The sequence below is a fragment of the Centroberyx gerrardi genome, chromosome 16 (assembly GCF_048128805.1).
Source record: "Centroberyx gerrardi isolate f3 chromosome 16, fCenGer3.hap1.cur.20231027, whole genome shotgun sequence".
Taxonomy (NCBI): domain Eukaryota; kingdom Metazoa; phylum Chordata; class Actinopteri; order Beryciformes; family Berycidae; genus Centroberyx; species Centroberyx gerrardi.
In genome coordinates this window covers 27993938-28006017 of record NC_136012.1, presented here as the reverse complement: position 1 = coordinate 28006017, position 12080 = coordinate 27993938, and the positions used below count along the sequence as shown (strand labels likewise).

Sequence of the window (12080 nt, the reverse complement as noted above, 5' to 3'; positions counted from 1 at the left end):
AATTAACTCATAATTACAATATTTCTGACGGGACTTGAAAGCATCGTGAGACTTGTAGTGCAGAGTGGACCGTTACCTCCTCCACTTATTCTACGATGATGAACAGCATTATAGTTTACTTCACAGTGACCTTATTCCACTGTATTAACCTGTGGAAAAGTATTGTAAGGAGACAATAATACTGTTGTAGCAGCTGGTGTACATTGTGCTTCCACAGGCCTAACAACACAGTGACTACAGAGTTTGTATATTGTGTTTCTGATTCAGCAAAACCTGTTTGACCGCCTGCTGTCTAGATCACTTTACCTCCTAATTTATCTATTCTTTCCTTAGCGTCTGTTTTCAGGCCGTACAGCATGTTATGGATAGTCCAGTGTTGATACTCTTCTTCCTATCAAGTGACTATAACGTGTCGCTAAAGAGACTTTCAAGTGAGACTCATAATTGTGTGAAAAGTAGTTTATAGATATTCAGTGTCTGGGCTTGGATTTATCTTTGGGTCGGGGTCAGGCTAACGTCTGGGTTTGGGTTGCACAGTCTGGAGAAATACAACCAATGGGAAAGTGATGCTTTGTTGAACATCTGTATTTTGTCACCTGATAGTTGAGTATCAATATTGGACTTTACAAACAAAGTGTTGCAGTGGCAGCTCTCTGTTCATACAATCCATTCGTAAGATTAAGATTAAGATTAAGATTGCACCTTATTGTCTATTTTCATGGAGGGTTAGGGTATCCCAGCATGCTCAGCGCATCGCATTACTCGTGTCCCATAGAAAATGAATGACGGTGGAATCGGTTGCCAGGCGACTCAGTGGGCCATCGCCGTTACTTGTATTTATGTGTGTACTTGTATTTTGCTCCACCAGCAGTCGCACACTGTTCATATACTGGCTGGACTCCTCCCCCTCTTTCAGCAACGCCATCAGTGTGGCGTCATCTGAGCGTCTGATGACACACTGGTTGGGCTCATCAGTCACACGGTCGTGTGTGTGTGTACAGAGGAGACAGCAGTGAGTCGTCAGAAGGGAATATGTACTGTGGGTTTTCACCAGTTGCTGTCTCTCTGTGAGGAAGGAGCTACAGCAAAGGATAAGATTTGGGTTCATTTGTAATTGCTGCATTTTGTGTAAGAGAATGTCCGGTTGACTAATACCCAATGATATTGTTTGTCATTTAGTTTAGTCATTTGCACAGAGATAAAACTCAGAAAGAAGAAAAAGAAAAAACACCAGATTTGTGTAAGTGAGATAAAAAAAAGGTGTTACTGTAATATAGGGCTGCACGATTATGGCTAAAATGATAATCACGATTATTTTGCTCGATATTGTGATCACGATTATTTATCATGATTATTCATCCATTTTGTTTTATTGCACTTGAGCATTTTAAGTTAACCGAAATGCCTTCACATTCATAATGTATTTTATAAACCTATAAATAAAAAAACATTCAAATGTACAAATCTTTGAACCTGTGATTCCGGTGCACCGGGTCCATTGTTTTTTTTTCCGGGACCATCACCTCTGTAGCCTTAGTTTTTGGGCATTTGTATTCTAAGACACTTATTTTGTAAGAAGTCTATTTGGGTGTTTGTGGGCTTTTATTTTGAAGTTTCCCATAAGGACCCGCGGGAGAATTAGTGTAAATAAGGAAGTAGTACGTTCGCCTGTGTACTGCGTCTCTGGTCGGAGATTAAAAATGAAATATTTTACCCCGTAACCCGTGCTTCATTGTATACTACACTTGGATCCAAGCTAATGGAAGAGTTTATACGCACTTTGAAAGGTCAGCGGCAAACTGGGTCAAAATTCAAGTAATTTGAGTTTTGATTACGTTGACTAACTGTTGCAGCCCTACACCAGAGCAAGCTAAACCCAGCGTGAATAATCGCCCGCGGCCACAATCAATTAATTGTGGAAGCCAATATCGACATCGCGATTAATATACGATTAATTGTGCAGCCCTACTGTAATATCTCACCTCAAAACAAGAAGGAAAAAAGAACAAAAAAGAGAAGAAGGAGTCTCTCTACTCACCGCCCAGCAGCCACATCACATCACACTGGTTTTAGAGCGACTTACTCATTACAGTGACCAGAGTGTTGCTCAGATCTCGCGTTGCTTCCTCCACACACACAACCAGAGGAACGACTGTGATGAGAAACCGCTCATTTACCGCTGATCCTCTGAGGAGTGCTTCCTGTTCAGACTACGACTCAATGGTTAAAAACGGCGACTTGGAAGTGTTCAAGAGTTAAATCCGTCAAGACTCCATGATTGTAGTTTTCTGTAGACTTTGGTTTCTCCTGATCAGATTCTTCACTCTTAACACACATGAACTGTGTGATGAAACATCTGAGATTGTGTTTTTCAGCATTAATGTGAGCCACAAACCAAAAATCCAGCCAGTAGTTTTGTCCTGACATGGTGTTTTAAGAGTTATGATCACAAAATGACTTGAATGAATGAATGAAATGAATGTGAAGAAAGTGTTTCATCTTGTTGGTTTTATTTGAAATTGATCTATCATTCGGGACTGCAGCTGTTTCCCTGTTGGTGACGTCAGAATTCACTAATTCTCCATCATCCGTCCATCACCAAACCCCGAGTTCCCAAGCAGTTTACTGTCTGAAAGCTGAGTGAACAGTATTTTCTCTAGTATTTACTGTCTGAATTTTGCTAAAGGCAAGAGCCTGAGCAGAAGAGTCACAAAATACATTTTAAATATTTGCAAAAGCATGTGATGTGTTTGATTTGTCTCATCGTCCAAGTGAGGTGTCAACATTTAAGGCTGTTCATAAGATAAATCAAGCAATCCTTGAGTATTTTGTACCATTTGAAATTGCATTTAAATATACTGTATATTTTTGGCTGCAGGTTGAGAGCGAGCCGTCAGCAGCGTGTCGACACTCGTGTTTCCTCTCAGGAATGTGGGAGGAAGGAGAACGTCACCATCTGTTCTGCTGACGACCGGCTGAGGAACCTTCAGTTTAAACCTTCAGACGTTATGAATTTTATTTGGTCTTTCTCCTTCTCCAGGCTCTGACCACATTGTTGGGCCAAAGTTTTTGCATTTGTCCCTCAGATTCCCAAAAGTGGCTTCTTAGCATTGCACTGTTCTGTTAAAACAAAGGAGCACAGCTACAAAAACAGCCAAATGAAATTTAAAACGGCAAAACCACAATCAATCAGTTAATTACTGATCGATAAATATAAGAGCAATCAGAGCACAAATTTGTTCAAACTTAACTGCTGCACCTCACTTTCGCTATAAGATCTGTCGCTAACAGAAAGGCCGTCTCCTTTCATAGCCCATAAGAAACTGAAATAGTTCACCAATGATTTCGTAATTCATTCATTATATGAATTCAACATGAAGAATAAACTGTGCTTATGTGCTTATATTTGGCTCATACGGCTAAAGGCTAAAGCTCTTGCTGAAAGAATGCAATGCAAAGTTATCTAGGTTAGCTCGTTAGCTAGCTGACCTTCGCAGTTCAAACTAGCCATACTAGCCTATAGCTAGCTAGGTAAGCTAGTTAGCTAGCTGCTGACCTTCAACATCATGAATGAATGAAAAAAGAAGTCACTGCCGTTTGTATTTTTATTTATATTTTGACCTTCATATTCCTTCTACATTCAAGTTTGCCAGTTAGCTAACTTGACAATAAAACACTGTCTCTTTGGCTCCGCCCACTGAGGTTTAACTCTGCCAAAGATTATTTCTGCCTCCAAGAAATGTTTGCAGACCTAAAACTACAATCTGCGTCTTAATAAAGATGCAACATTTTCAGCACATCCATGTATCTAGTCTGGGCAACACACACCTGTGTCAGTTTTTAACCCCAAAATGTTTTAATAACAACATACATTAATAACATACATCACACAACATTGTGTGAATGTGTGTTGCTATTATCATATGTTGTGTTGAAGAGTAAGACAAGTGTGTCGTCCCAAACTAGACAGAACTGTGGAACATCTTCATCCTTCATCCCTCCAGGCAGGAGGAAGGTGAGAGAGAGACAGGTTTGGTTTCTGACCAGAAGGCTGCAGGTTCGTTTGATTGGGGGACGGCATGTGACAAAGGTCCCAGGACTCAAACCCAAGATGACGTCACACGGCTCAAATTCCAGATCAACTTGACCGGGTGGGAAAGTGAAGAAGAAACGCTCTCCCCTCCCTCAACAGACTCAGCAGAACTGAACCCAGCAGACTGGTTGTAAAAGCCTGGAAGCATTTTGAATCTTTATTTCAACAAAGGAAAAATTCTGTTTACAAACCTGTTAGAATGTTTAATTTTTTTTAAATACTTTCCTGGTAAAGAAAAAGTAAAAAGCCTAGAGCTCAGTAAAACTTTCCTGGAGAAATAAAGTGTTTGTTTAGCGCTTATCGGTTTCATTTTCCACTTCGAAATGGAAAACTGAAAAACAGGAAATTGTGAGCAAATTTTCTGTAATTTCACTTTTTTTCCCCTCGGATAAAACAGAGATTTTAGACTCATTTACTACATTTTATGATTTATTTTTCTTGGAAAAAACAGGGAAATTGAAAAATTGCTCTGGGACATTCAACGTTAAAGAAAATTAAACTAAATGTTAGGGGAGTTATTAAAGAAAGGTGTACCTCACTAAATCAATTCAATCTTCCGCTTTTTGTTTTTTAATGCCTTATATGTTTCTGTATTTCACCTCTTGTCTGTGTTCAGTATTATGTTCAGTATAACTTCCAGAAAGTCAGTTTCCTTTTTTTTATTTGTTTTGTCAAACAGTGTGTAGCTTCTCTGTCTAATACAAATACTTATCCAACTGTGGTGAAGCTGTCATGTGGTCCGACCTGTTCCCCGGCTGACGTCCTCATGTGGATCCTCTTCACTCTGACCTGCATGTGAAGCTGATTCAGGATCACCTCTTAAAACACCTCAAATGTATTTTTATACACTTGCTTTTATGAAATCGCCTGAACTTTTAACTCAATAACTTTTAATTTTGTTATGTCTTTTAATCTCATTTCATTTGACATATTTATTTATTCATCTTTTATCCTGTCTTCTATTATTTTATTGTTCTATTGTAGTGTTAATCCATTTTATTATTATTGTGACTGACTGGCTGTGCTGTGTGACTCAACTGACCGTGACTCTACAGCTGAACTTTATTACTGACACTTTACTGAGTATTTCCATTCTGTGAGACTTTCTACTTTTCCTCCACCACACTTCAGAGGGAAATCTTGTTCTTCTTCCTCCTCTACATTTATCTGCCGGCTGGAGTTACTAGTTACTTTGCAGAATAAGGTTTTACATGCAAAACATACGATAAGCTCATAAAACATGTTGCATTGTTAGAGTTTAAACTCCAACAGTATCTGGAGCAGTTAGACGACAACATTAAAATACTTCTGACAGGTTCATGCTTCAATAATTTAACTCTCTGACAGAATGACGACTTTCACTTTTCATACTTTCATACTTACCTTTCATACTTTTGAATACAGAACTTTTACTGGAGTATTTTTCCATTATGATATTGCTACTTTTACTAAAGGATTTGAGGACTTTTTCCACCACTGTCTACAATATCATAATATGTCAAACGACAGTGGGTCTGAAGCTACTTTTCCGTACTTTTCAGAGCTTTTTGTACAATTTCCACACTTTCAAAGACCTGTATTTTCATTTTCCAGACCTTTCCAGGCTTCCTGACCTATAGAAACCCCGACTACAGTCAGTCCTTCCTGGATTTGCCTACAGACTGGTTATTATATCCTGTAATCTAAGCTGGATGCCTCTGAATAACCTCATCATTATTTCCTTGTCAGCCTCTACTCCCAATCAGCTGTCAATGATTCACTGAGCAGCAGACTGAAGGCTTTTTGATTCAGAATCAACACAGAGCTTTTCATTCCAAACATTCATGACCTCTGAAGCTGAAACCGGTCCAGGTTAATCCCTGATGAACAGGCTACATGCTGATCAACAGGTTTTCCTCCAGGTCTCATCTGACTGAGACTCACCTTGACAAGTGCAGTGAAGTCAGATTAAAGAGCTGAGAGGTGACGCCGCCGTGTGGCCGTTCAGCGTCACTACAGGCCAGTCTGGACTGAAAACTCCCATCAGGCATTTAAAACATTTTAATAATCTTGTTAATCCCTTTCTCCCTATGGCTGGGACTGTTTTACTTTATACATGACTGAATGTTCTGTGTTTCTCATTCTCTTAAAGCCATTTTGATCTAAAGGCTTCTGCTTAAATGCTTGACATTAGTTTCTTAGACAAATATAAATAGTGAAGTTGATCCTATGTATGAATTTCTTTCCAAAGCCTTTTTCCATCAAGGCAAAGAATCTAAAATATAAGATAGTTTTGATTTGTTTAACACTTTTTTGGTCACTGCATAATTTAATTTGTGTTATTTCATAGTTTTGATGTCTTTACTGTTATTCTAAAATGTTTACCTCAGTGTTCCTTCTGTTTTGATTGTTTTTATTTCTGTTCTAGTGTCCCATGATGCTCTAAATTCTGTTTCAGAGGCTTTTCCACCCTGACAAGAAGAAAACTGCCGTTGATTTTAGTTTCTCGCCCCGCGGCACGGTGGCTCAGCGGGTCACACTGTCGCCTCCTGGGTTCAAATCTTTCTGTGTGGAGTTTGATGTTTCCTCCCACAGTCCTGGAGAGACTAAATCTGTCTGTGATGGACTGGTGACCTGTCTCCCACCCACCCAATGCATGCTGGGATAGGCTCCACAGCCCTGATAAGCAGGGATGGAAAATCAGTGTTTAAGAACATAAATATTCTGGGGCTTCAGTGGTTTTTGCAGCACAATCAGACAGGAACGCTGTTCAACTTTCTTGAAAACAGACACATATACAAGAGTTTTGATTTATTACAAAATACATAATTATTTTATCACAAACAAATGAACATGACATATCTGAACTGGTCTGCAGGTTCGGGTGGAAACACGGATAGCTGAACAGCAAAGATCTGTTCTGTCTGTCAGCAGGATTTCTCAAAAACTTCTGAACAGATTTCCATGAGATCTGGTGAACAGATCGACTTTGGGCCAAGGAGGAACTGGTTAGATTTTGGTGGTGATCCGGATCTGGGATTTCCATTAGACAATTATCTTTTTTTTTAGCCATAACTATTAAACTAAGAGAGACAGAAAGTTGATTCCAAATCCTCAGGGATGTTTGCAGGTCAAGAAATCAGTTTATCTTAAAATGTAGGAATGATGTGTTTAGGTGTAACAGGACGTTGGAGAACTTTGGGGTGACATGACATTGGTCAGAATCAGACATCATAGAGGCCTCATGTGTTACTCCTGATCTTGTCCAGTCAAGAAATGAGTTTAAAATCTGCTGCTTCATCAACACAGATCTCCATCTGAGGGTTTTCCTCAGGATGGAAGTGTTGATCCAGAGAGAGATTTGGATGCTATACTTTAATAAAAAAATCGAGTACTTTCAAGGCCATCCATTCATTTTCAAAAAACTTGTAAGGCCTTAATTTTTGTAAAATCCACAAACTTTAAAAGATTTTCAAGGACCATGAGAGCCCTGATGTTGATACACATCCAGTTTGAGGTGATGAACTCCTTTCAATCAGCAGTGTGTTGAGCTGCAGGTTTGTTTCTGTACTGCGACTGATGTTTCTCCAAGTAAAGACAAAACCCAGCAGGAGAGAAGAGAAGAGAAGAGAAGAGAAGAGGACCGACTGAGATGCTGCGTTAACTACGGAAAACCATCGAGGACATTTTACATTACATATACATTTTCCTGCGATAAGCTAATTTTCTTTGTTTTCTAAAGACATTGAGTTATTTATGTAATTATCTTCAGGTAACACATTTTGTTTTCCCAAGATCTTGATAATGAGATAATGTTCTACATAGCATATTATTCAAAACCCAAATGTTGCAGTCGGCCGGCCTGTTGATGTTCAGGATCTTCAGTCAGTCAACATGGCATCAGGTCAGTGTGAAAGAAAATTAACTCTTCCTCACAGGAAAACGGCATAAGTAAAATGTATGAATATCTGTCCTCAATGAGCGTCTGTACTCAACAAAACAGAGTGGAAACTGTCCGGTGCTGAGTGGGTGCTCCAGCCCCCCTGTGGGTGCTCCAGCCCCCCCGCGGTGCTCCAGCCCCCCCTGTGGGTGCTCCAGCGCCCCCTGCGGGTGCTACAGCGCCCCCTGCGGGTGCTCCAGCCCCCCCGCGGTGCTACAGCGCCCCCTGTGCCACCCTCCTGAACAGCGCGTGTCTCTGCGGCGGCGTCATGTTCTCGCAGCTCTCCAGCAGGTTCGCCACGACGAGCGTCTGCTGGACGCTGCCGGCCTTCACCCAGACTCTGCCGTTCAGACCGACCACCAGCTCCGAGGGAAACAGCTTCTCCAGGTCCTTGATGATGTCACTCTGAGGCGCCAGCAGCCTGCGAGCAGAGGCGCTTTTATTACAATAACATCATCAGATAAACTAAAATTAAGGGTTTTGGTTTTAACTCATCTGACCAAAATATCTTCTCGTCCCACAGAAGCGTTAACGTCTGGAAACACGTCAGCGGGTTCAGACTTCTCATGGGTCATAACAGAGATAGGAAAATCTAAAATGACAGAGGTGTTTCTCCTTTAATATTCCCCCAGTGTGATGTCACTCCGTACCTGCGCACCAGTCCCAGAGAGACCCGGAACAGAAGGCCTCCGGCTCCGAACACGCCCAGACCGTTGGCCCGGCCCGAGCTGTCCATACACACCAGCTCCGGCTCCATGTCCTTATTGGCTATGATGAACTGACAGAACACCAGGTCGCCCACCTGCACACACACACACACACACGCACACACACACGTTGTATTTATTCACATCCTGAACACATGCTGTAACTTCACATGTTTGTTAGGAATACTGGAAAATAAAATAACTCAGTATTTTGAGATGGAAAATAAATTAGTGTTTTGCAACATAAGTTTGGAACTGTGTGGCGAAGTGTGTGAAAGCAGGAGAGTCAGAAATAAACAAAGACAGCAGCTACAGACTACTGCTGGTTGAAGTTAAATAAGCCACGACAACAACAGGCTTCAGAGCAGAACCTCTCTGGCAGAGGCAGTAAAACCACAGATCTCCTGACGCTGTGACATCATCGCGGTGCGGGGCGTCGCCCACCTGGACGTTGGGTCTGTTCCTCTTGGTGGCGCCCTCGAAGGCCAGGTAGGACAGAGACGCCTGCTCGCTGCCGCCCACGTCCACCTTGAAGATGTCTCCGGACTTGGCCGTCACGATGCCGATCACGCTCTCTCCTTTAGCCGGAACGTACTGAGGAGAGAGAGAGAGAGAGAGAGAGAGAGAGAGAGAGAGAGAGAGAGAGAGAGAGAGACCGAGGGTCAGCTGACAGCTCAGAGGAAACATCCCAACACTGACTGACTGAATTTATCCAACAATTCCATTTAAACAGAATGTAAAACAGAATATCATGACAGTACAATGCATTCATAAAAACAGAAAAAGTCAAATGACACAATAAAATAAGTGTGTGTGTGTGTGTGTGTGTGTGTGTGTGTGTGTGTGTGTCAGCAGCCACAGTGGCTAATGGATTCTATAATTCAACATCCACTTTCACCGTTTCACCAGCCAAATGGATTCCAAACAGAAAGAGACTGAAGAGTCAGAATCTCTCAGCATTTGGCTGTTTGTTGAAGATAATTTCCCTTCCTGATCAGTGCTAGTACACCAGCAGGACCTCTAATATTTTCTGTTTGTAGCTTTCTCTTGTCATCGATACATTTCGTTCTGTCATGTAAAGAGAAATCCGTGTGCTGAGCTCCATTCAAACATCTGACAATCTAATATTTGAGTGATTTTTAGCAAAGCCAGAAACCTGGTAGATCAAAACATAAACCCTCTCACACATCATTAGAGTGTTGTGGTTAATTCGGCAGGTGTCTGATCCACCAAACAGCACTTTACTTCAATAAACTCTCCACTTTTAGAGCAAATTCTCGCTGCTCGCTACCGCAGACAACAGCGTATCCTGGCGGAGGAACTGAACGCACCATAGACCGGAACCAATTAGAAAAGTTGATGTTTTACTGCTGTAAGTGCTGCTTGGTGAAATTATTTGTGTGCCGTATTGGAGAGTGGACTCTAGCGATTTAGAAAATGTCTTAAGTTCTGTCCTACGAGGTGTGTACAGTTGCCGATAAGCAAAGCAGCATTAAACTATAAGATTTTCAAATGCAGTTCGGCGACTCGTTCTCTCCATAAAGCGAATGCAACAGAAAGTTTAGAGGTTCAGACCATTATCTCTATGGTTCAGACCTCACAGTAAGTAGGTGATGCAGATTTGGCATCCCGACGAATCCTTACCCGCCTCTGCTGAGAATCTATCCAGAACATGTTGGGCTGTTTGTGTCGCAGAACTCCGCTTTTACACACCAGAACCTGGTCTCCGTTCCGCCTCAAACCCGGACCGCAAACCACTTTCTCCGCTTTAACCGTGTCGGTCAGAGAGATGGTTTCCTCCGATTCAAAAGAGAATTCATCTCCCGGCAGTAAAACCTCTCCAACTTTATGTTTAAAACAGGAATACATGGCTGTCCGGGCTGCGTTCAGAGGAGAGACATGTGTGGGTCGGGGGACAGAAATAAATGTGACACAGGAAACGGGAAAAACGTCGAAGAAAATAGTGAAGGGTTTTCCTGCAGCGCCGTCTGCGGTGCGGGAATGAGCAATACATGCTACAATAATATCTTTAATTTCTAAAAGTTACAAAACCTTTAGGAAAACAACTATAGTAATTCTAAAATAAATTTTAAAGAGATACTATACAAAGACTTACTATACCTAACATTTAGTAATGTGACACCATCAGAGATAAAAAAAAAAAAAATAATAATAAAATAAATAAAAATAAATAAAAACGTACCACATACACACTTTAAATCTGTATATCAATATTATAGGAAAATTACTAGTCTAATTATTGGTTTTTATTATTTGATTTTTAAGGAACATGTTTAGATTTTAGATATTTTGTTCAGATTTTTACCCAGAGGAACGTAGAATATGTGGTTTTGTTCCAGAACAGAGTCAGAAAGTGAGTTTCTGACCTGCAGCTGGCCAAGTAATCGATGAGTCATTGGTATTGATCAACAACCCTATCAATCCCTGCTGATATATTATGGTCTGTATGTGATGTGGGACAGGAGAAATGAGAATGATTGTCCCTTTAACTCAGTGTTTGACGTCGTGTGTGTGATGTGGCGCTCTGTCCAGCAGGAGGCGCTGTGGCGTCACTGACAGGCTGGGGACAACAGGGATGGAAATGAGAGTTTAGTGTGGAAAATTTACCAACATTTTTAAACCTTTATTGATTGAAACCTTTATTAGCTTCACACTGGGAGCAGAGCAGTGAAACCAGTGAAACCAGTCTGCTGCTGCAGTCTGGACTGGAGCTTCACTGCCTTGCTCAAAGGCAGTGAGCTGGAGCTGAGAGAGAGTTTCACACCCAGACTGTTTCTCCTACTGCGAGTACGACTAACACTGCTCCATACTCAGGTTCAGGTCTTCCAATAGATAACCAGTGCAGTATTGATCAGTTCTACAATAAATCAAACTGCATCATATCCATCAGATAAGACCGCCTTTAATAATATCAGTCCCATATATTTGGTCTAACCCATTCTCAACCTTTTTCATATCAAGGACCCCTAATTTAGTCTCTAATTTTTGTCTCTTGGACCCAAATCTGAGAATATTTTTATTGTCAGATATGATTTTGTCCAGAATCCCATGACTGTCTGTATTGTAGGTAGAGAGATAACAGAGAAACTATGATCAAAACAGTCATTCTTCTACATTCTCTAACTGTGTTAACTTCTTATAAATGAAATAATGCTGAAGTTTAACACTTCATCAGTTTGCTGGGGACCCCCTGGAACCCCCTCAGGGACCCCTGGTGGTCCCCGGACCCCAGGACCACTGGTCTAACCACCACCCTCATCTTGGGTGTTCCTCCATGTTTTAATGGAGCGTGGAGATCCAGACCGGCAGATGTAGACCAGGTCAGGCTGCTGGGGGGGGG

At 41.4% G+C, this 12080-nt stretch overlaps 1 protein-coding gene across 1 annotated transcript; it reads right to left on the bottom strand.

Annotated features, from left to right (window-relative positions):
* Positions 1 to 8213: 8213 nt before the first annotated feature.
* Positions 8214 to 10615, bottom strand: exosc3 (exosome component 3). Its single transcript, XM_071909264.2, has 4 exons — positions 10364 to 10615; positions 9164 to 9313; positions 8663 to 8814; positions 8214 to 8433 (listed from the first exon to the last, which is right to left on the bottom strand). The coding sequence occupies exons 1-4, from the start codon at positions 10586 to 10588 to the stop codon at positions 8226 to 8228; spliced, it is 735 nt and encodes a 244-aa protein (XP_071765365.1). The 5' UTR covers positions 10589 to 10615; the 3' UTR covers positions 8214 to 8225.
* Between the last annotated feature and the right edge of the window lie 1465 nt (positions 10616 to 12080).